The sequence below is a fragment of the Electrophorus electricus genome, chromosome 12 (assembly GCF_013358815.1).
Source record: "Electrophorus electricus isolate fEleEle1 chromosome 12, fEleEle1.pri, whole genome shotgun sequence".
Classification (NCBI taxonomy): domain Eukaryota; kingdom Metazoa; phylum Chordata; class Actinopteri; order Gymnotiformes; family Gymnotidae; genus Electrophorus; species Electrophorus electricus.
The window spans coordinates 11,398,585-11,423,154 of record NC_049546.1 but is presented as its reverse complement, the minus strand read 5'-3'; the positions used below and the strand labels follow the sequence as shown (position 1 = coordinate 11,423,154).

General features: G+C 35.6%; 1 protein-coding gene across 5 annotated transcripts; it reads left to right on the top strand.

Annotated features, from left to right (window-relative positions):
- The first annotated feature begins 984 nt into the window (after window positions 1-984).
- On the top strand, window positions 985-24,024 carry myot (myotilin). 5 transcript variants are annotated; one of them, XM_035532119.1, is made up of 17 exons: window positions 985-1,139; window positions 5,339-5,392; window positions 7,405-7,552; window positions 7,759-7,815; window positions 7,960-8,101; window positions 9,846-9,869; window positions 10,163-10,282; window positions 10,388-10,535; window positions 16,555-17,346; window positions 17,430-17,574; window positions 18,214-18,315; window positions 19,003-19,040; window positions 19,796-19,925; window positions 20,099-20,306; window positions 20,403-20,568; window positions 21,336-21,469; window positions 22,220-24,024. In XM_035532119.1, the coding sequence occupies exons 2-17, from the start codon at window positions 5,385-5,387 to the stop codon at window positions 22,348-22,350; spliced, it is 2,493 nt and encodes an 830-aa protein (XP_035388012.1). In that variant the 5' UTR covers window positions 985-1,139; window positions 5,339-5,384; the 3' UTR covers window positions 22,351-24,024. The 5 variants fall into 5 exon arrangements, with proteins under 5 accessions (XP_035388012.1, XP_035388011.1, XP_035388010.1 ...); XM_035532118.1 differs by having other exon boundaries at window positions 19,793-19,925; XM_035532117.1 differs by having other exon boundaries at window positions 986-1,139; window positions 18,211-18,315.
- The last annotated feature ends 546 nt before the right edge of the window (window positions 24,025-24,570 follow it).

Here is a 24,570-nt window from a genome sequence, read left to right as displayed (position 1 = left end):
GTTCTACAGCAAAACAAAAATTTAGATTCAATGCCTTTTTTCATGCAAAAGTGAACATTCATAGTACCAATTTTTTCTGCTATTTTTCATTACTAGCAAAATAAGTTGAAAGATCTTGAACTGAATTTGTATATACATTTCATGAACTTTACCAATGACAATAAAGTTTTGAAAAATGGAAAGCAAAATTATTTGCATTCTGCTCTTTTAATTGCGGCATATATAATAGTATGGTGACTGATTGGTATATTTAACTATTTACTGTGGAAATGTTTTACAATCAAAACAACCTACAGTTAACAAGCTATAGTTTTATGTAACTTTAATTTGATACACCTTGTGATGAACTATTCATACAGGGACAACTGTGAAAACTCATTTTTTATGTTTTCCTCATTTGCTCATGATGATGAAAAAAATAGCTTTTTTAATGTGTGTAATGTGTAAAGAGATTCTGAGAAGTAACAATATTTTTTGCACTTATATTTTTAAGTCAATGCTTATCTATCTTATCTATTCATCTATTTATCAATTGAGCAATCAATCTATCGATCTGTTTATTATTTATTTTGATGTGGCTACACAATGAAAACTGCAATGACAATGAAAAATGTTTGAATTTTTGTTGGTTTTTGACAATTTTTTTGTTGATACACAGTAGGCTCTTCAAGTAATCCTTTGATTATGGCATAAATTATAGATACAGCAGGACAAAGCTTTACCAGAAAGAGGCGCTCATGCACTGCAGCTTGCTCCACACGCTATTTCAGTCTCTGTAGCAAGAAGTGTATGGACATGTGCTATATTTGAGAGCCAAGTGATTTCTTTACCCTCTAACTGTGGAGTCAGCTGTGTTTGGTAGGGGAGCAGTAACCTGAGACAGACGCTTACACTAACTTCCTTATTTTCTCCCACCATCTCACCCCACTCAGACAGAGTCTGCAGTAAATGTGGTATCTGTGTCTAGTCCTCAGTAGTTTTACTGCCCCTACCCCCAGCCTTAATCTAGCTCACTCCATACAGTCTGCTAGTGAGAGGAAGGAGTGCACCAAGGTGGGCCAACTGACACTGAGCTCTCATCTTATTTACTCATCCCAGTGGGATTGTTACTGGTTCCTATATCGCAAGGAGGCACAGCAGTAAGGATACTGATTTTGCATGTGGTGGTCTGGAATGTCTCTTTTAAAGGAAGCATACTTAGATGTAGCTGCTTGTAGGGAAAGTATATGGGATTGTTCTTTAGAAGCTGCCATTTGTCACGCTTAATGGAAAAAAATGCCCCTTACTATACCTGCAAGTTTTTGGTTCCAGAAGAAACATGACAAACTATGAAAGTGCTAGTACTGCATATATATGTATGCTTTAGGCGATGACTTAAGTAACGTATGCTACCATGCCTGCATGCCCATTTTTACCTAAAAATTTATTTTCTATGCCAATAATTAGGCTACATTTTATATTTTAGATTTAAGCTTGTATTTAGAATGACTTACAAAATGTACAGACTGCAGATGGGTCCATATTAAAAATGCAAACAATGATCTCCAGAAATGGGACAGTGAAGCATTCTGTGGGATTTTCTTCCCTGCTGCAAAGTCAAACATGGCAGGATAAAATGGGCCAATAGTCATTGTCTGGTACTGTTTGATGTTCAGATGCAGTAAGTGTTTAGACTGATTTAGATTTACTTTAGCCAGAAAAATACTATAACATTTTTTAATTTAATATCATACATGTTGCAGGCAAAACATATTCCTAGCTGCTGATAACTGTTTTGGACATCTGTTCCTTTTTCATTTATATCTCTTTTTGTTATAGTTATATTCCTCTCACCTTCTCATGTAGGTAGATTCTGAAACTTTGTTTCAGAGTTCTTGGATCTCCTTTACAGCTCATTTGTTTCAATATATATTTTATAAGTTATATATAAATATACTATGCTATAAGATATGAGATTGTAAGAAATAAAAAAGAGAGAGGGAGTGAGTAAGCTTAATGAAATATGATCTTTAGGCCTCCAATAGCACTGAAATAGCACTTCTCTATTATTAAGTTATAAATTATTTGAGTTAGCAGGGACTCAGGTAGCATGCATGTCTTGATTCTCCTATAACTCGACGCTGCCTTCGGTACAGCTGACAATGCAATTCTGTGGCCTTTGTGATGCAGACCTGTTCAGGTCTTACTTAAGTGATTGTAAATTCTGTGTTGCACTGGATACTAATACATTAAAGCATCTCACAGTATTTTGTGAAGTTCACTAAGGCTCAATTGTAAGCCCATTATATATGCTTTCTAAGACTAGTATCATAACTAGTATCATGTGTTTTCATCATCTATACCCATCAATACTTATCTAAGCATCTAATGACCTTAATTCTGTTGGTTCTATGTCTAACTCTGTAGATAGTCACGCTTGCATGGCTTTCTGACATTTGCAATGATTCAAAAAGCTAAAATAGAGAAGCTCCTTGTCTGTTAATGTCAATAATTATAGCAGAAATGTGTGCAATTGCCTCCTTTACAAGAACCACATCAGTGATGTCCACAAAACAGCATACTATATATCTCTATTGCATTTTCTAGACTCTAGTGAGAAATGCCTTTGTATCTAGCCTACCCAAGGCTAACTTGCAACATATTCAGAATAACACTGCCAACATCCTCATATTCACCAAAACAAATGATCACATTACATGCCTTCATTTGTTCCCAATATATTTTAAAATTGTTCTATTAGTATTTCAGTGTCTTCACAGTCTGTCCCTTTCTATCTTAACTAAGTGCCTGATAAATATGTTCTAGCAACCCCAGCTAGACCCATAACTCCAACTACTCTTTAAAAAAAAACTCTTCCTGTAGGTGAACTGATAAAGCTCCTCCATTGCTTCCATTCTCTTATTTACAATGTTTTAGATTAAAGCTCTAGACTTTATTGCTTAAAATGAGACCATGTGCTTGTGTATTGAGCCTTTGATGAAGCCCCTTTCTTTCCAAGCTATTATTGTTTTTGTTGTTGTTTTGCTGTTGTTGCATATTTTTAGAGCATAACCGAGGAAAAATAGTTTTATACTATTTTTCAGCTTTAATTTATTCTGATTTTAGGACAGAAATAAACGTTTTAACTTCATTTCCCAGCACTAACTGGGGCTGGTGGATATTGGTAATTTATTTTTTTTTAAGTTTCATATAGATGCCTGGATTTAGTCCAAAGTTCACAAGATGAAGTCATGTTGGGCTTGGTATAGCTAAATGGTCTTGGTTGTCAGTATGTCACCTGTGCTAGTGCTTGGAAAGTCTAATTTGTACATTTTGGTAATTTTAGCTAATTTGTAAATCTTGATAAATGTTGAATTAATAAGATCCACATGCTCAATTAGTAGTACAACACTTGAAACTCTAATATACACTCATGATAATGTTACCTACTTGTTTACATATTACACAAGTGTCAGATCTCTCTACATCCTAGTTATGTTTTGAAAAGAATATAGACATGGCCACTGATCCTGTCACTTTAACTGTGTCATCAATACTGTAGTGTCACATAATGGAGACCCTTATGTTAAACAAAAAATGTTGATGTGTATATTAGGTAGAGAAAATAATGGAAATATAATGTATAAGCATGTGTGTGCAGTCAATTCCTGCAATTTTGTGTTCAGAGTAACTTCAGTGCTTTCTTCCACAATGTTATGAGGCTCATTTTTTTCCCAGGCTGATGAGGTGTGTTCATAGTTGTGACAACACTAGGTTATGAGGGCATTATATTATTTTATTATTATTATTATTGTTATTATTATTATTTAGTAACTTTAGTTAAAACCAGTTTCAAATACGAGCATAAATTGTATTTATGAAGGTCATCTTGCACAGTTCTTCCTGAGATTGTGTTACATTATGGTTTACATTTTGCAGGCAATTTGTTTAGCTATTCAGGTTTTAGTTTTCGCATCATCATGTAATGTCTGTCTCTTTTACTAGTCTGTTACTATTTAAAAATTGTTACACTGACATAACTCACAAGAAAAACAATATTTTAGTGTTACAATTTTATATGCCTTTACATGATTTACATGATTTAACATTATTAAAATAATATTAGTTTAAACATATATTCATGGTAAGAAGTTTAAATAGCTTTAAATAGCTCAAAATAAGACTCATTTATACTGCATTCCTTTTTTGTCCACCTTCTGTATAAAAGATATACAAGGACATAAGGGGTCAATAGAATAAAGGCCTTACAGAACTTGAGAGCCACGTTGTCACAGTCAGTGACATTCCAGGACAGGGGGAAAGATTTATCCACCACCACGTGTTTCTAAATTCAACACGCAGAAGGGCAACAAAATTAGCTCTGCTCTCTGCTCAGATTTCCTGCTGGTCCCCTCTGTCTTACATCACAGCAAGTATAGGGCCTTTTACCAGCAATACCAAGGATCCTATGATGAGCATTACACTGAGAATGTTGCGGTCAGTCACAGTAAAATTGTGGAATGTTGTGCTGACTCTCATAGAGTTCAAATGAATACAATGTAAGTGTCTAGGGATTACTACATAAGTCAATATGTGTTCATTTAATGTTGATTTGAGTTAACTCTTGAATGCCTGTTACATCCTTTGAGAGAATAAGAGTGTTTCATTTTGTGAGTATATAAAAAGCATTGTGGATTTATGTCAGGAATATACTGTAATATCCTTTTAATACATAGATATATTTATCAGTATATAGAAAAAGACTATAAAGTCATTTTACATGTAGTTATGATATGTGCTGGCTCCAAGTTTACTTCCTCTTAGTCTGTTTACTTGTTTTTCAGCATTTAGAGAGACAAATAAGTTCTGTTTCCCTTAAGGACAGTACCACATGAGCTATGTTGCCTTCATGCTTCGCATATAGAGGTGTCATATTACTCAATCTCAAATTTGGGAAGATGAATTGTATGGTGTGAGAGGGTGAGGAGCAAAGGAGTGAAGGTCCCCCCCTGCATGAGCTTTTAGCACTCATTCAGCATATAACTGTGCTAAATTTTCCAAGAATTCATCTTTTTGCATAATTCACTCACACTTGTTGTAAATGGAGTTGCTTCAACACTTCTTGAAATGCACTTTGAAGTTAATCAAAGTAAAAGCATAAGATTCCCATGATTGTTCTATGTGACAGCCAAGTTCAGAAAGAAAAAAAGATCATAAAGAGTTCAGGGAGCCAAGAAGCAACACCTGGAGGACAGTGCTTTTAATTGCATTTGTTTCTCATTATTCCCTAATGATAAAAACACTCTATGCTCAAAATATCTCCAGTCCAAGATAATGATGCCTGTGTGGATGTTTGTAGGTAGCACCAAGTGGGCTCATCAGCATCCCCTGGAGACAACTGGAGTATGGCACAGTAAGCAGTAGCTTTCCTTACTCAAACACACACACACACACACATTCACACAAAGAACTGAGAATATGGAGGAAGATAGATTTGACTAAATATGGAAGTAAAACCATGAATGAGGTATGTCTGTGAATGGAGATGGGCGTAATTATTGCAAGTGACAGATCCAACAGCACAAGTCTTTTCAGCAGCATCTAATGACATAAATAAAAACATCCAATACAAAAAATAAATGGCATCAGTAAAAATCCAATAATAATAATAATAATATGCTTTATTTGTAACTGTTTATAATTACAGAAAGCATTATGAAGTGTCACGAAATCTTTCACATACTAATATTATAATTAATATATTATAATTCAATTATTATTATATTCAAATATTTTAACATTTATATTAAAAAATTACATTTATAAAAACAAATAGGTTATATTGCAGTAGTCTTATGGTAGCTGTCCTAAGTGTAGCCAAGCTTTGCATGAGGTTGTACCATAAAAAATAAAAAAAGAAATTGATATTGAATGCAAAATTTGTCTTTATAAATGTTATTTGAAAGGACATAGAAAATATATCATGAAGTGAAAAAAGACCTCAGGGTGGGCGTCACTCAAAAATAAGCAACAAAGAAGTCAGGTTTAAATAAAGGAGAAATGCCTTTTCTATCTAATCCAATCCAAAAACAAAAGAAAATAGGCTTTCCCTGACTCTGTCTAACCCACACCAGTAGAAAAGAGGGGGGGAAACTGGATTACGTCACATAACTAGGTTGATAAACCACATTTCATAACCAAATCAAAAGACACTATAACATCATAACATAAAATCATTCAGCAGAGTGTGTCATCTTTGCCTTACTATTGCTATGCCAAAAAGACACAAGAGTGCTGATGCTCCCAATTGTCATGGTCCCAAATCATGGATTTGCTCCCAAATCATGGATCAGTAACCTGCAGTGCCCTACTGGAGGTGTACACAGGTAATATTTGAAAGGCCAGTACCAATAAATCCATGAATCAATTTTAAGGTTTTAAGGATAGTACAAAGAAAACTGAATGTAATGACAGCTTTGGTCCATTTCCAGACCTAGATGAGGTTTTAGCAGATGGTAATGCCCTTGAAATGCCTGGAGAGCAGGAGACTTTCCCATCATTATTAAAGGATGTGGCAGGCATACCACCTCCAGAATGGCCCGACAGCCCTGTGGAAGAAACAGCTCCAGATCTGTCTACGTAAGAAATCTTACATTTAAAAAAAAATCAGTTGTTGTGGGTGTAAGATAAAAGAGTACCCAGGATAAACCATCGCTGCATGTAGCCATTTCTTACCCCTATTAGAGGAAACACATCACCATATAGAAAACAGAAAGACACCTCACAGGAAATGAAAAATAGACAAAGACCACTGGAACACCCCAGAAAAACAACAGACATAAACCTTCAAATATTGAACAAGGGCTTTTGGGGATTGTTAAAGCAGCAAGCAATCAGATATAGTTCCATTGTTATATACAAATTTATGCAGTTCCATGAAACAGTTCCAGAAAGAGTTCCATGGCTATATCCATATTATTGCACTGAAAGGCAGTCTGCCTTTTTATAGTTGTGTCTGAAAACATATGGAAGAATATTCACACAACAGGTAAGAAAATACAAATACATGCAGGCACGCAAATTCTACATGGCTAATTCTCAATTCAGTAAGATGACTTATGGACCAACATAGTATATGTGTTCAACTTTCCAAACCTCTTCACAGCCCTTGGTGGTCTGCTACAATTCTTCCAGGATAGGGACAATTAGGAGCATCAGCACTCTTGTGTCTTTTTGGCATAGCAATAGTAAGGCAAAGATGATACACTCTGCTGGCAGCTTCTTTAAAGGTCTCTTCACTTTGTATTCCATCATGTACAACATACACCAAGCACTTCTGTCTTTTCCCCTAAAGAGTAATCAACAGGTAATGGTTCTCCTTGTTTTATCTCTTCACACCATTGGAAATGTCCTGCATGTTCCCAGGATCCAGAAGAAGACCTCCACCATGTCCCTGACCATCTCTTCATGTTCCCGAGAGAGTTCTTCCTACTCCTCTTCTTCTTCCTCCAGTACAGTGCACCAGCAGAGGCACTCTAGCCTGGTGCAGCCCCTCTGCATCAGCCCTCATCCAGTATGGACAGGATCCAAGAACACATACACACATGCACACACACATAGAAGCAATATAGCAAAGGATATTGCAGTTTATCTCTGTTATCTATAAACCACCATCAAGATTTTCAAGATTCCTTATTAAATTTTTTTAATGACTGTAGAGAAAGCAATATGGTCAAAACCATGTTCTTGTAATATTGCACTGGTTTCTTTATCCTGTAGACACAGACCACATGTCAGCACTCTGTGAATGGTGGCATTGCACCCACGTTTGTCAAGGTAACAAACTAAATTTGGTGATGATTTTTAGGAATTCATATATTTATGCTCAGTGGCACAAAATGTGTGAAAGGCAAGAAAATAGGCAGGCTTTTACATTAGACTTTGTGAGTCTAAGACTTGGACTTGGTTCTGTCTCCACAGTGTCTTCATGATGTAAGCACAGTAAAGGGACAACTAGTAGTTCTGGAATGCAGAGTCAGGGGGACCCCCCCACTCAATGTGTCCTGGTACAGAGAGGACGAGCAGATCCCTGACTCCGCAGACTTTCGCATTCTGAGAAAGAGTAAGTGATCATGTAGATCAGTGTACTAGGAACAGGTGTAACTAATTACCAGTGGCACAACTGAATTTAGCAACAGAAAATAACATTTACTTCATTTTTGAAATATTTTTGCTTTATTATTAACCAGGATTTCATACCCAACGAAGTTAGGCAGATTTATAGCAGGTGCCGCTGAGAACAAAATGTGTTATTTAGTGCACCGTAATTGCTAGATACATAAAACTTTCAACAGGAGTTTACATTAGGTCTTAGATAAGAGTAACCCAGACTTGGAGACCAGAGGTCATATATATGTGTTTTGGCATGGTATGAATACTCTTCACCAAAGTAGACTTGACAGTTGGTGACAATAATTAAAGACTTATTACTAAAATATATGTTTTTTAAAAAAAAAACAGTAGTGTTCATAAAAACATGTCCTTAAGAAAAAAAAAGAAGAAAAAAAGCCCTTATATTACATAAAAAAGAACATTCAATTTCTCAGCTATGCAAGCCAGCCCAGTTTACTTGCAGCCTTTAATTCAATAATATGTGCCCCTGAAACATAAAAGATTAATTTCGTTACCCATACATGCACTAAAAATATATAATAATTTCAGTTTAAACTTAACCTAGTGCGTTATTGCAGACCTAATCTTAAATTAAGAGGATTTGAGTGGAAAGTGGATGTCTGCCCAAATTAAAAAAAAAGTGCATGGGGTTTGAAAGTGTATGTGTGACAACCGACAATGTCATTAGGGGACAATGAAAAGTTAGAGACCGGTCATTTTCATTTTATAAAATTAAATCAAGGATGAGTGCAGGAAATACCATTACTTCAAAATTCTAAAAGACGCATGTTGTATCGTTGAGCGGTAAGGAGGCGGACGCATGTGCGGAGAAGAGCGAGATTTATTAGGGGCAAATCCGAAGTCGTAGTCGTTGGAGTAGTCCAGGGTCATAGAGCCAATACATAAAGCACTAGGATACATGATAAACTAAAAACAAAAGACACGAAGGCAACCAAGGGAAGCAGGCTGTAACAGAGACCAAGAATCGTGAAGGCTAGGATAAACACAAAGGCGCAGAGTATAAATTTATGGGTATACAAATATGGGCTTGCAAAATCAAAACATACATTCTAACAATAAACAGCTAACACAGAGGGTATCAGACAGGGTTTAAATACATGAACTTAACAAGGCTAGAAACGAGGGACAGGTGTGGAAAATCAAACGAGGGGCCGAGAAAATGAAACTACGGAATGGAACTAAAATACAGAAGACAGGGAAAACATGGAACATCGAAGCTGGGAGGGACTAACCGTGACACATGTCCATGAATCAAATCTCAGGGCTTTGAGAAAATTGGGCTAGTTAACCAACAGTGGAAAAAGGGTTTTTTTATTATTTAAAATGTAAAATATTAGGTGTGGTAAAGATCACACATGTATCATGTTTGGTTAGATCTGGGCAATAAAAACATACCTCCCATCCCTTTTCAGCTGACTTCAAATTTCCCACATTATTATAGGGTGCACAGGAACATATATACTTTGCGGACCTACATGTTTTAATGTTTTGAAAAATAGATATTTTACTCAAGTAGTTATTGCTTATCATTTTTGGGGAGATGTCATTGCATGTTTTCAAGACATTTACAATCATTTCAGGATAAGAATTACTACCATTACATATATAGATATTAACATTTCATACAAATTTGTTTGCACTATAAGTGTCTTTTCTTTACTTATCCTTTTCAGAAGCAAGTTCTACAGCTGTTCCAGGTGAGTGAATACTAATGAAACTAACATTACGAAACTTGCATACACATTTGATCATCAGCACATATATAATTTTTAGGTATCAGTGATGATGTTAAAGTATTACCTAATTCAGATGATAATTGTTCACTTACTATACTGAAGGACCTGCCTAGTTCATAATGATAATAAAAGTATGAGCTGAAGTTAGCCAATAGTCAGTGTGGAGTCTGATTTTTTTCTTCTTTGTTTCCTGTGAATTATAATTGCATGATCTAGTGACTCATTTGTTACAAATATTTTCTCTTGTGCTGTAGAGGAGTTGTGCACCTTGGTGATCACAGAGGCGTACCCTGAGGATTCTGGTATATTTAAATGTGTAACTGCAAATGAGTTTGGATCAGCAACCTGCAGTGCCCTACTGGAGGTGTACACAGGTAATATTTGAAAGGCCAGTACCAATAAATCCATGAATCAATTTTAAGGTTTTAAGGATAGTACAAAGAAAACTGAATGTAATGACAGCTTTGGTCCATTTCCAGACCTAGATGAGGTTTTAGCAGATGGTAATGCCCTTGAAATGCCTGGAGAGCAGGAGAATTTCCCATCATTATTAAAGGATGTGGCAGGCATACCACCTCCAGAATGGCCCGACAGCCCTGTGGAAGAAACAGCTCCAGATCTGTCTACGTAAGAAATCTTACATTTTAAAATATGAAAATGCTTGCTGGTGACCTTAACTTTAATCTTTGTAGCTTTGACAAAGTGGGTTATTCTAAGAAAAAGGGGAAAAAAAATAATAAAAATAAAATACATATATATATATATATATATATATATATATATATATATATATATATATATATATATATATATATGGCAATAAAAATAAGGGAGAGAGCTAAAAGTGTTCTACTTTCTTTTTTTTGTTTTTTTCCCTTTCTATTTCAGAATGATTTTACTGACATTCTGTTTTCACTCTGTTTTCTCATAGCCATATTTCAACTCATCCACATTCCAACTTTTACCTTTTACACCCATGCTCTCCATTTTTGTCTCTTTTCTTTTTCCCTTACACCTTCACTTATAAAAACAATGTCTCCATATTTTGCGGGCTAAGGAAGACATAGTATTGATCTGTACAAGAACATGTCTCTTGGTCATCTGAACTGCAAAATTAGCCTGGTTAAGTGGTTCCTAGTGAGCTCAGTTTACATAGCGAGCAAACATAGCGAGCTAACCTTGCAAGGAGAGGGTTTGGATAAAGTCATTTGCAGTTGTGTTGTAATGGGAATTTTTTACAGTTATATGCTTCCAGATTTTTGGCCATGCTGGTTTTTAGTTGCTTTAGTAGTTTTGTATTACTGTGTTCGAGTGTGTTTTGTTGAGTGTATTCAAAGACAATATCTGTACAAATTTGAAATCATTGTGTTGTCTATGGAGAATTAGTGGCACTTTTCTTGCCATTTGCTTTTCTTTTCAAGACTGTTCCACTTTAAATCATTTTTGATCAATGCACCTGTAATTCAAGCCCTTCTTGTTATGCCTCTTAGAAATGTTAGTTGTTTGATGGTGTTTTGAAGACTCACATATCAAAGTAAGCTCTACTATATCAGACTCACACTGTATATTTGCCGTCATCCTAAAATGACTGAACCGTTTAAATTGTAACTGCATCTTAATGTAACGTTGAACGGTAATGAGGCAGACGCATGTGCGGAGAAGAGCGAGATTTATTATTGACAAATCCAAAATCAGAGTCGTTAAGGCAGTCCAAGCTCAAAGAGCCGACACGGAGAGTACGACGACACATGATAACAAAAACATACGAAGGCAAACAGGGGAATCAGGCTATAACAAGACGCTAGGAAAAACCCAGGTCTAAGAAATACGAAAGCAAGGATAAACAAAAAGGCACGGAGTACAAAGGAACATAACCATATCAAATAAACATTAATTGAACAGCCAAAACACAGGACTCAAGACAGGGTTTAAATGCATGAACTAAACGAGAGACAGGTGTTGAAAATCAAACGAGGGGAGGAGAAAACGAAACTATGGAACGGAACTAAAAAACCACATGACAGGGAAAACACGGAACACGGTAGATGGGAGGGACTGATCGTGACGATTTAGAGTTTTATATTTTGGAAAATATGTTGGAAAGACGATAGTATATCTTAAAGCTTCAGACCATGTGTTCACAAATTCTCTCAGTGTATGTGGAAGCTAATTCTTACCCACTGCTCTTCACATTTTCTGCTTTCATATATCTTCTGTCAACATTGGAGATGAGTGCTAACAAATGCTTCCTCTGTGGCACCTGTAACCAACTACTACATCTTTTCAGTCTGCTGTTTATCAGGTTGGCTGAGTGCACTTGGATTTGCTAAGTGATCAGTTTTGAATATGTGCTCTAATGAATGCCTTTGACATGTGAATGCTGCACGGTATTGTTCCTGAATGGCCTACTGGCCACGTGATAGGCTGCAACAGTACCTTACATGTTCATTTTTAATCCATATTTTTTAGAATTTTTTGTGAGAATTATTTTTGGGTTTTTTTGCTTGTCTTTTAAACCAAAATCCTTTTGATTTAGTTTGGCCCCGTCCTGCCCATATCATAAGCTGCACCTACTGTTTATAAAATCCTGGTTAATGCCAACCCAAGTAGTTCAACACACCTAAAGCCATAATCTTGCATGAATAAAACATTTTGAGGACGCTTGCCGAATTATTAAGTGCTGGTAGACCTTATAATTTCCATATGTACAAGAATTTACAAACTAACAGAATTGACCAAGTTGCATATATTTGATGTATGAACTCCCAGAGACATTAGTCGGTAGCCAAGGTGGGTAGACGTGAAGAAAGAGAAAGGCAGCTCAGATTACAGCACCAAAATTAACTCTTCAAAACTCTTGAGTGGTCGCAGCAGCTAATGCGTCACGTAGCCTCGGTGGAAGCAAATAAAGAGAGCAGCACCCACTCTCCTCATGCTTCTGTGATGTGACAGGCATTTCTTTCACTGACCAGAGGCCCTCCTCACTAGACAGCTGTACCATCGAGCTAAGCACAGGGGATCATTGCATAGCCTTCAAGCACAGGTAAGTTAGGTTTTAATACAAAATGGATGAGGCTAAAGTATTGTGTGAACTTTTGCCATTTTTTTTTTATGGTTTTGTAATGTATTGCAGCACTGTAGAGTAGGCAGACATAGAACAGATTTGGCTTCCACTGTGAGCTGCAGAACAAATGTTTCAGCTGTCAACATTCTTATATCATGCAGCTTTTTGCTTGCTTTCTTAAAAACAGTACAGATCTTACAACTGGTGAAGAAGCTGCTCTGCATTGTTAGCCTATTAATATCCTGAAATGAAGTAATGAAAATGATGAAGACAGTGAGGTGCCAGTGGATTAGGGTCATGCTCAGCAAGTTAGAGAGGCAGCTGACTGTGAATGCTGTTTGATACTAGTGTGACAAATTGCAACACTCCTGTTTTCTTTATATATCTTTTTATGTTGTGCTGTAGAGAGGTAAAAATAAGCTTGAATTGTGAAATAAATAGACAAATAAATTAATGAAAAGGTGTTTGAAACCTTTGAACAGCAGGCTGTTCCTATGTCACCTACTGTAACCTTGGAAACCTCACATTGTGTAATGTGATTTAGGCTTTGGGTTAGAACTAAATACCCTCTCCAAACCCCCTCCCTTTCTTATTTGCAATTCTTCCATATTCTTGAAGCACAAGGCATTTACTAGGAAATGAAAGACAAACACATACCAACAATCCCTTCCCTTGCCATATTAGTTGGAATGGTTGGCATTTTGAAATGTCAAGAAACATAAACGACCCTCTAGCCATAGCTGCTGTAACAGTGCTGTCAGAATCTTTTTTTAGAATCTGACTCTAGAAGTAGATGTACTGAACCTTTAAACATTACACTATTCTAGCCCTTAATCTCTTTGAAGAGATATCTTTAAAAATGATTAAAACAACCTTTCAACAATCCTACACTCAGTTTCACTTTACACTTATTTCACAGGGATATGTAATAGGCAGTTTCACAGTCTGTAGGTAATTACTGATCTATAATAAAGAACTTTATTTTAGTGGTTGTAATGTATACAACATTATTGTATACTTATGGGGCACTGGGTGTCAATGATTATCATGAGAGTTGTTATAGCTACAGAATTCTGGCATCAAATATAGTTATTATTGAATAAACATTATTATCCTTAATGTAAACATAATTGTAGCAGGTTTGTCTGTAGCAATCTGACTATTTTCAGCCTTTTCATGTATTAATTCATGAATTCATTAATATACTAAAGAAATATTAGTATATGAAATCTGCTTGCTCTAAAAAAGAGCTGCAGTGCTTTAAAATGGCTGGGAAACACTAATTGGTAACCTGTCATATTTGTCTATAATAATGTTAGACATATAGGTTAATCTTGTGAATCAATTAGTTTCAAGAGTTGCTTACTGTGTGTTAGTATTATAAGATTTCAAAGCATTATTAATTGTTTACAATTAAAGGTAAAACATGGCTGTGAACATTCTGTGTTATGGGCTGTACATGACATTTGTCTGTTTGGTTAGGTGACCGATTAGCATTCATTCATGAGTCAGCCTTCCTAGAAATCTTCTACCACCACCAAACAGCACCTCAATACATCACCTTGTGTAGTCTTACTGACAACTGACTTTTCTGCACAATTGCTGCTGCCAGAAATCACTGTTACACTGTCAGAATCTGGTTGTCTGTTACGTCACATGTACAGTTAGCAGAACCAGGTGGTTAGTGTTGGATGTTCCATCTGTTTTTGTGGTCCAGCATGTTATTGGCCATGACTTCAGTGTGTGAACCTCTGCTGTTCTACTGTGATACCACACAGGTTGGATTTTGGAGTAAGACAGTGAGTAGAGAAGCATTTCTTTCTTTTTTTATGATTATTATTTTGATTATTATTTTGATTATTATAAATATTTATCACTGTCTACATTATATAAATTATACAAATTAAAATGTAATATAAAATTGCCCACTAATTTACTATTTTTAAAACAATAATCCTAATCTTAACTAACAGTTTCAAATGGGTGATTGGTCATATTTTCTGCCCACTTACCACTGGCTGCAATAAATGAAGGACATCCACCCAGCTTAACTAGACAACCAGACTTAGGGAAAACATTCAACATGCAAAAGGAATTAATTGTACAAACTTTTTTCTAGCACTTCTTCAAGCACCACATCAGTGTGTATAACTTCAGAGTAATCTCAAAATCTGATCACTGAAAGTAGTAAATATTCTCTTTAACTGGTGAGACAATTAGTTGTTTGATTAGTCTTGTGATGTCTCATGAAGTTCATCTAATGAAAGTTAGAGGTATCTACACATTTCATAATTGAGGGCTAAAACCAGAGTAAATGTTATAGTTGGACTAAAATAGCTTTGAAAAATATTGTATTGTTATTTGAAAGTGGTGAACAGTAAAAATGTCTTCAGTGCATTGAAGAGATGACTTACAGACCATATTTTATTTTATTCCTGTCAAGTCTCAATCTAATCAATTTCACATTTTGAAATGAACTGGATAAATCCAATTTGTTGACACAGGTCAACAAATTGAGGCAAATTGTTTCCTGCAGATTTAAAGCAAGTACCTGCAGGTGATAAATATAAATTCTTAAAATCTCTGCAGACATATTTTAACTTGCACCAAGGCTAAATTTAGTCATCCTTTCAGAATCGAAATGTCTAATGAACATTTAGGAAGTAGTTAGGTTCTCACTATAGTCACTACAGAATTTAAATTTTGCTCTAAAGAAACTTTACAAAAACAACAAATTTCTGTTCCTGTGTGTAGCAGAGAAATTGTGTAACAAACCATGTCTCTATTGGTTATATAATAAAATATCAGCTGTACGTTTTCTGTGGGTCATGGGTTTAAAACCTTTACATCTGTCACGGGGAATATTAACATGAGGTCTTGAAAAGTTGTTGCATTGACAACTGCTTAACTGTTGTCTAATAAAGAAGAAACCATTAATAAGTTATCAATATTCTCAGTCAGTTTTCTTAGGTGAAGTTATATCTCTTGTTTGATCATGAAATGGACTCAAATTTAACCTCACTCCATATGCAAATTATATTTTTGAGTGGTATCTGCTTATTAAGTATGTGAGTGTAGGTTGCAAAAAATATCAATAGGTGAGACGATGTCAGTTACTCAATGTAAGAACATTGCTATTTGTATTTTTGTCACATAATACTGAAGGATGGGTTATAATCTTGGGCTTTACCCATAATCCTCTCCATCCATTTTGTTGCTAGCAGAGTAGCTTTAAATGAATTGCACCTGCCAGTCTGTGTCTGTCAGCAGCTACTTCAGCCTACTAATTTTGGCTGCATGACTTTTTAACAACACAGTCCTACTTCATACAGTCCAGTGATGTGTAGTGCCCTGTGCTAGTATGTCATAAAGTTCTGAAATAGTTACGATTACTGTCAAAGCGGATGGCCTATTTTTTTTCCCCCCGTTTTATGTATTATGTTCTTGTTCATATTGCAATATATCAAATGGTATTATGGACTATCATAGCTTAAAACTGTTTGTTACCACAGGTTCCTTTGTGTTTGAGAATATATTCAATATAAATAAAATGAGACATAAAGTTGTTGTTTTTTTTCACAGGATGCCTGAGTTTCCACTGTTGAGTGAAACAACTGAGAAGTCACACATATATGCCAAAAAGAACAACTCAGCTTCTCAAATCTCTGTAGAGGCTCCTGATACCCCTCCCACTCTCACATCTCCCCTGAAGGAGTTCCATAATGCTATTCCAAAGCCGTTCTCTCCCACAAGCAAGTTGAGTCACAAATCAGAACCAAGTGGTCCCAGCAAAACTGTGGCTGACCTTCCTACCTTCTCACCTCTGCTCTACCCGCCAAGCGCCTTCAACTATGAACGACCCCGCCATTTCATCCAATCCCAGCCCACCTTCCAGGCGCCAAGCTATGATAGTCTGCAGTCGAATGGCAGCAGCAACGCTTCCCCGTACTCCTCAACTCTAAGCTCCCCAACTGCAGTCACTGTGTCATCATTGAGCCCTCCTCCTGCAGCTTCTCATGGCACCAAGCGCACCAGCGTCACTTTGATCCCCCGATTGTCAAGATCTCATTGTGATAATGAAGCATCACCTGCAGCTTTTCTCGCTTCTGTCCTACCTACAGAACCAAATTTGTCAGCCAAGTCCTCCACTGTGTCTTTGCCCCAGACCTTCTCCCCAAGGTATTCCCCTACTTCCCCCAGGTCCCTGCCAAACAACTCACAACAAGCTCTCATATCTCCAAGTCAGCTGTTAAATAATATTCCTTCATCTCCTACTCCACCTCAAATGTCCCCAAAGCCCATAAATACAACCCCTGTCCCTCAGCAATGCTCTCCAATCTCACAGTCAGTAAATTACAAGGAAATGCCCAAAAGGTAAGTATGGAATGGATGAATTTACTTTTACCTGTGTTTGTCCATTTAAAACTGTTTGCTGAAGATTGCATCTTGTTTTATAGCCAACCTAAACCGATATTGAAGAAAACTGTGTCCCAAGCAGTGCTCCATTCTACAGATGAAGAAATCCAGGGTTCAAAAGATGCTCTCATACAAGACTTAGAAAAGAAGCTGCGCAGTAAAGTGCCTCACCAAAAGAACAATCAGGTATTCAGAAAAACTGTTTGCTTTACTGGAAATAGCATTAATTTTGGAACTGAAGTTACACATGAAAAATACATATACATATACAAAATCATTAAAAAATTGAGTGTTTTAATATTTATGGATATCATTATTATGCCCGAAATATGCAGAGAAAATTTCATGCCTTAAAGACCAGAGCTTAGCTCTCCCTGAGTGAAATCTGAGTGAGCATAACACAGGTATAACATTACATACATCAGTGTATGTCAACGTCAGTCTATTGTTTCAGCAGCAGCTCTACATAGACACGCCTGTTTAGCTTTCCAGGGAGGTGTTAAGCTAAACAGGTGTAATATTATGCCAAGGAACAAAAGGTGATCAGAGGTCATGAAGAGAGGTATATGAATGTCTGTGTACATGTATGTTTACAACATTCCCTTAAAGCATCTTTGTTGTAATTCTATTGATGTCAAATATACCATTTATTTTTTACACATTTATATATTATATATTAAATATCTTACATAAAGTTTTTTTTTAAAGTTATGTTGTTTCAAGCTATGACTTGAAAAACAAAAAAGTTCATTATCTTCCTAAGCTGTGTCTAGTATCATCTTCTGATGTCAATGCTTATCACTGCACTGCACTGTCCTCTAGCAGAAGCTGACTTATGAGGAGCGCATGGCTCGAAGACTGTTAGGTCCAGCTAATGCTGCCTCTGTCTTTGAGCTTGAGGATTCTGCTGAATTTCAATCTAAGCAGGTAATCATCTTATTGAATAATTTTAAATGGTTTTAGTAATACCATGTGTTATAGATTTATTAACATTAACTTACACATTTGCTAACACAGGGAAGGTAAACAATTCTGCATTAGCTTTTTGTTGATAAGAAATAATTGCATTTAGAGATTGGCAGTTGTTTTAGTTAATGTTGCTTTATTCTTCCAAAGCCCATTGTCTATTAAGCCAAATGATAAAACCTTTAAAAAATCACATTAAAAAGCAACCTGACTAAAAAATGGCAATATGCCTCAGTAGTGGAAGGAAAAAGAAAAACTGATTTCAAGTTTACAGTAATCAGTGTACGCTTAGCATTTGATATAAATCATCCTATTCTACTGTGATTGGTTGTCTTACATTGCAGGTGTTTTGATAGTTCTGCTTGTGAGCGCTTGTGTAATGTCTATGATTCTCTCTGATTATTAAATAATGAAACAACAATATATGCTCTTTTGGCAGCATATAATGAAATGTGAGTGTTTCTGTTCCTACAAGCAGAGATATTTTGAAAGTAGTGTAGATGAAGGTGAGATGTCCAAGCCAAACTGACTTGCCATGTCTAATGTTATGCATGAAATTATATAAACATGATTCAACTTAATCGTTATTTTTGATGTTCTTTGCTTATACAAAGGATTATGTAAACACTTTATCCACTGTTTTAACAGATATGCTCTCAAGAAAGCCAGCAGACTGGAGGAATATGGTAAATCTTTGGACGTGCACTGTGGTCTTGTTTGTGTTGTCAGTCTGTACCAAATTCCTTACACCTCCTAAAGGTCACTGTGTGTGAGCACTAGCCAGATTGGGACTGAACCCTCTCCCTGGATTTTCATATTTTTTATTTTAGTATTTATTTTTTATTTTATTTATTATTTTATTTTATTTTTTGTGTTCAATTGAATTAAGAAGCAATTTACTTCTCATTAACACTGGCTGTGTGAGAGAGAATTTGGCTACTGTGTGAATCATGAAATGTAAAAGCATATTGTCTTTCTTTTCAAGATGGGAGTGGGAGTCAAGAGAGAAATATACCAGTGGTCAGTGGAGATGTTTCAAATAGTTTTTTGTATATATTTATATTTATTTGTTTTTTTATTTATTTGTTTATTTTTACTTTTGCATATGTGTCAGGACCCCCTCTTATCCAAACAGAATAGTCCACAGATAATCCCTCTGAAAATTGTATGGGTTGTGAGTCACATGGTGTGTGTCCTGGCTGTGAAGAATGTTCTTTTTTATAGAACACACTGGCCAGTTCCCTGTAAAAGTGGACCAATTTTAGCACTGGTAGCACTACTTCACCCCGGTGGTAGATGAAGATAAATATCTTATTTTTTCTGTATCCATTTTGTATCCAAATTTGCATTTTTTAAATCCTCAATCAATGTACATAATTAACCAAATTTAAATAAGACCTCTAAACCACAGGTACATCTCTAACCCCCTCTTTATCAGCAGCAATAAGCTTCTTTCTGGAGATGCAACTGAAGGTTCTTCTATCCAGGAGAAGTGTTATGCCCCACGATTCATCCAGGTGCCCCAGGACCTTACTGTAGAAGAGGGTCGTTTCTGCAGGATTGATTTTAAGGTAAAATTATTTTATAAAATAAATAAACATTTGAGATGTGATTGAATTAATTGTAAAGGTATGTAAGTGTTGATACATACAACATGCACTTCTGAATTAACTACTAAAACAATAATTAGTGTAAAAAAAGATTTTATCTATGGAATTCATTCAAAAATGGTTTTCCCCTTCAGGTTGGAGGTTTACCAACTCCAGATGTCACTTGGTACTTGGATGGGAAAGCTATTCGACCTGATGATTACCATAAGATGCTTGTGTGTGAGAAGGGTGTCCATTCCTTCATTATTGAGATTGTGACGGTTCACCATGCAGGTGTATATGAATGTGTGGCCAGGAACCGTGCTGGAGAGAGTCGCTTCTCCCTGCATTTGGATGTCATTGGTGAGCACCTATTTAGTGGTCCTTATTGGTTCAAGGTCTTTCAGATGTTGCGTTATGAAAACAAAATGGATTTTGCATCTTACCTTTCATTCTTAGCTCAAGAAATGCAGCATCCTCCCACCTTTGTGGTCAAGATGCAGAACTTACGGGTTCTTGAAGGTGAGAGTGTGAGGTTAGAGTGCAAGGTGGCTGCTGCTCCTTCTCCCCAGATCTACTGGAAGAAAGATAAAGAAATGCTGCGCATGGACCCCACCAGAATGAGGTCAGTTTCATTTACCACTGCCATACAGCTCATGTGTATTTTTTAAGTTTGCCAGATTTTGAGGAAACAGCTGATAAGCATAAAATATCAAATATGCACTGTTAAGTGAAGACAAACATGCATATTTATGTCAGTATGTAAGACTCTGCAAGTGTATGTGACTGTTGTAACCACCAAATGATCTTAAGAAACCATGCCAACCATGACGTCTAGCACACCAGTGAGGTCAAGCAGGTCAAGGTGGCTTTTCTGAGTCACAAGTCATTGATTAACTGCCATTGACTGCCACTGATATACCAGCACATATAAATGCTACTAAAGTTCTGCTCAGAGAAGACCAGGTGAAGAAGACCAGTTCCATTAGCATCTGCTTTACAATAGCTACTCACAAAACATGGTTTTCTGATTATGTTTCTCATAGAAAACATAAAAATGTCCGTAGTGTCAGGTAATTGGGTTAGCATGTAACTAGAAAGCATGTATGTTTAGAAACTGAAATTAGATCATACATGTTTTCAAATTTCAGTTTAAAATCATCACTAGACAGAGATTTCATGTCCTTGTCATGTCCTTAAGAATTTAATGGATATTTAAGACTTCAAGATAAAAATATATGGATAAAATGTATGAGATTATATGTGTACACAAAATCAATGAATGTATTATTTTCATGCATTTGAATTCCATGCCATGTGGTAATCTAGGTAAGGAGGATGAATACTTGTAGCAGTTGTTGTATTAACTGTATTAATTGTGGTGTGTTTTAGTCTGTCACAGGACACTTCCGGCCGACAATGTCTACTCATAGACCGAGTGGTGAAATCTGATGCCGGCTGGTACACTGTGTCTGCCATTAACGAAGCTGGAATGTCAACCTGCAATGCTAGGTTGGATGTGGCAAGTAAGTAAAACTGTTTCTGTTTATGTTATGTATGTTATGTTTATATAACATTTATATAATGTGTTTTTATATATAGCTTTATCTTCACTAACAGATGGAGTAAAAATATACAACACCTAAAATTATGATAATGTAATTTCAATATAAAGACATTTTTAACAATCCTTACATTTCTGTATGAAAATCTAATTCAACAACTTTTATTCATAAAAAATAAGAGGACAATCCCTAGTGCCAAAGAAAATAGCCTCAAAAATCTAATACAAACAATAAACATTAATTTAAATATTTTTCCTTTAGCTATTTTTTTTATAATTATGATATCTGTTCATTGGTGCAGAAATTATTTGCTATATCTTTTGTCTTTGTTTGGCAATTGTTAGGAACATACATACATGTATTATTATAAAATAGTATATAAATTTGGAAATTTTATTTTTTTTTCTCAATTTTTGGATTTTAAATGTTTGATTGCTTCATCTAATAGCATATGCATTTGACCAGTTAAACAAAAAATATAATTATTTAGCAAAAAACAAATGCTGAATGACAGTTATCGTCACCTTTAAAATGTTTATGTAAACAAGATTGTACAGTGAAGCATGTTCAGAATATTATTAAAATCAATACTTTAAAGGTTTTTCTGAGTTAAAATGAGCTCACATGTATGTATACATGTTATATAACCACTGGCACATTTCTTCTTAACCATTAGCTGTGTCAGGAACTGACACAGTTTCTCTATTTCAGCTCGGTTGAACAAGACGGCACCCCCAGCCAAGCCACAGAACATGCTTCCTATCATTAACCAGTTCTCCTCCCTGGGCTCTGAAAGCAGCCCTCGCCACACTGCCCCCCTTTATGAGAGCGAGGAGTTATAGATCTGAGACTTTAAGTAATTGTTTTTTTCCTGATGTTGACTGTAGAATGATGAGTACCATTTATCTTTGTACTTATATAATGCAATTATGTTAAAATAGGCCTTCTCCCATCCTTTGCATTTGTCAAATGCACTTTAGCTTGTGAGTCATTGTATCTTTCAATAAATTAGATGAAGTAAGTCTGCCATTCCAACAGAATAAACTGCCCGCTCCACTGAAAAATGCCACTGGCAGGTTGTGATGATGCAATGATGTAGGTGTATTTTTGTTGGTATTGAACATAAAGTTCAATATTACAAGCTTCAGTACTGGAATTCATTAAAAATGACTTGTGAGGCTTTAAACAAGTGACAATATGCAGTGTTATATTTATGTTTGTTCCACGCATGTTAACAGCCAGCCTTTGCATTCAAAATAGCTTCAGTCCTTCTTAGAATGCTCCTCTGAGCCCAGTTGTACTGAGACTGGACCAACGAGGACCACTTAGATGTGCTGAATAGTTGATTTACTTTGATGTTTAGATCTAATAATTAGCAAGGCAATAGAAGGCATTTTACTTCTTTCTGATGTTCATGAAACCTTTCTGCTGTGTTTATGGACTACTATGTATACATTTTGAAGGAGCTGTATTCCTTATACGACCATATAGAACATGTGACATAAGGATGGCTGTCCATGCTATAATGAATCCATCACTAGGTTTAATTTTATGCTCCTTACACCAGATTAAATGGATTTATGTACTGGACTTAGACACAAGTAGTTCCTGACACAATTTTCAACTTTATAAAGCTCAAATATCAAACTATTTATTTTGACTTGGATCAAAGAGTTTCTGCACTAGTTCTATACTATCCAAACCTATACTTCTGCAATGATAGGAACTCTTACATCCTCTCAATTGTTCATCTATCCCAGCAAGCTTCAACAATTGCATCTGAGGCAATGATTTTCTTACTACATTACTTAATTTGGCCTTATTGCATCAACAACTTAGGCACACACTATTTGGTAATTTTTCAATTTTATATAATAAGTTACTTTAAATTGGTTTGAAAATTTTCAGATAAAAGTGCTGATCCTTTTTTTATAGCTGACATTTAATGGCCTTCAACCCTAAATGTTCAACTTTATCACCCATGTACCTGCCTTTGTAATTATATATTTTATGTACTTTTAAGTACTTTATCATGTGTTGTTTTGTACATCTGTTCATTTCATTTTAAGATTTTGCCAAACCCATTGTACAGTATTTTATGTGTTTTAATGCAAATAGGTATACAGAATAAGGGTCATCAGTATTTATTTACTGTAGAATCTGGTGTGTTATTCGTACATCCTATACTAAATTTAATTATTATCTTATTAAGTTTTGCTGGCAAAATGAACAGGGTGTTATCTTGTGTAGTGACTGGAGTTTTATAGAGTACATTGTTTGGATCAAACCTTGGAATGTAGCCTTGGACATCAGTCACATTATTTTACTATTGAATTTAGCTGGTGTATACTTGCTTCCATAAGTGCATTTATCCTAATAATACACATATACCAAAATTCTCTCTTCACCCATAATTTAAGATATGTGGTGGAGTGTCTGTTGTTTTACTGTACTTTTGTACAGCAATAATAACAATGGTTGAGTTACAAATAAAAATAAAAGAGTGATTAATTTCATGTCTTGCCATAACCAGTTCATGAGGTTACTTTGCTTTTGAGGTCAAGAACAGAATTCCTGATATTTGGGGTCTATTAGAAGGTGTCTTTGATCAAGGCTGACTTGTCACTTTTACATTCCATTTGCTTTAGAGCAGGTATGTGTTATTGTGAAGGTTTAATTTCACTTCACTCTCTGTATCTAGTTTATTTGTATAGTATTTTGTTTTGTTTTTTTACGATAGAAATTTGAAATTTGCATAAATTGAGATTCAGACCTGTAATGAACAAGGGCAAAAAGGTAAAAAAAACCTTTAGAGAGCATAAGGATAAGATCTTGAGATAAACCACAACTCAAAGAGAAAACCCATCTTCTGTGTGGAATCTGATGTTGAAGTAGAGCAGGGTTAAAAACACAGATTATACAGAGGACAGATAATCTTTTAAAGCCATGAAGTCATTCTGAAACAAATTTTAAGGTCAAGGGCAAAATGATCTCCTACACTGCATGTATGTTTTATTTTCACCATTAACTTATTCATCATTATCTTATTATCAAGCCCTTCA

Coding starts and splice junctions, on each gene's coding strand:
- myot (XM_035532115.1), top strand. Junction 9,870..10,162: donor AAGTTCTACAGCTGTTCCAG/GTGAGTGAATAC, acceptor CTTGTGCTGTAG/AGGAGTTGTGCACCTTGGTG. Junction 20,569..21,335: donor ATGGACCCCACCAGAATGAG/GTCAGTTTCATT, acceptor GGTGTGTTTTAG/TCTGTCACAGGACACTTCCG.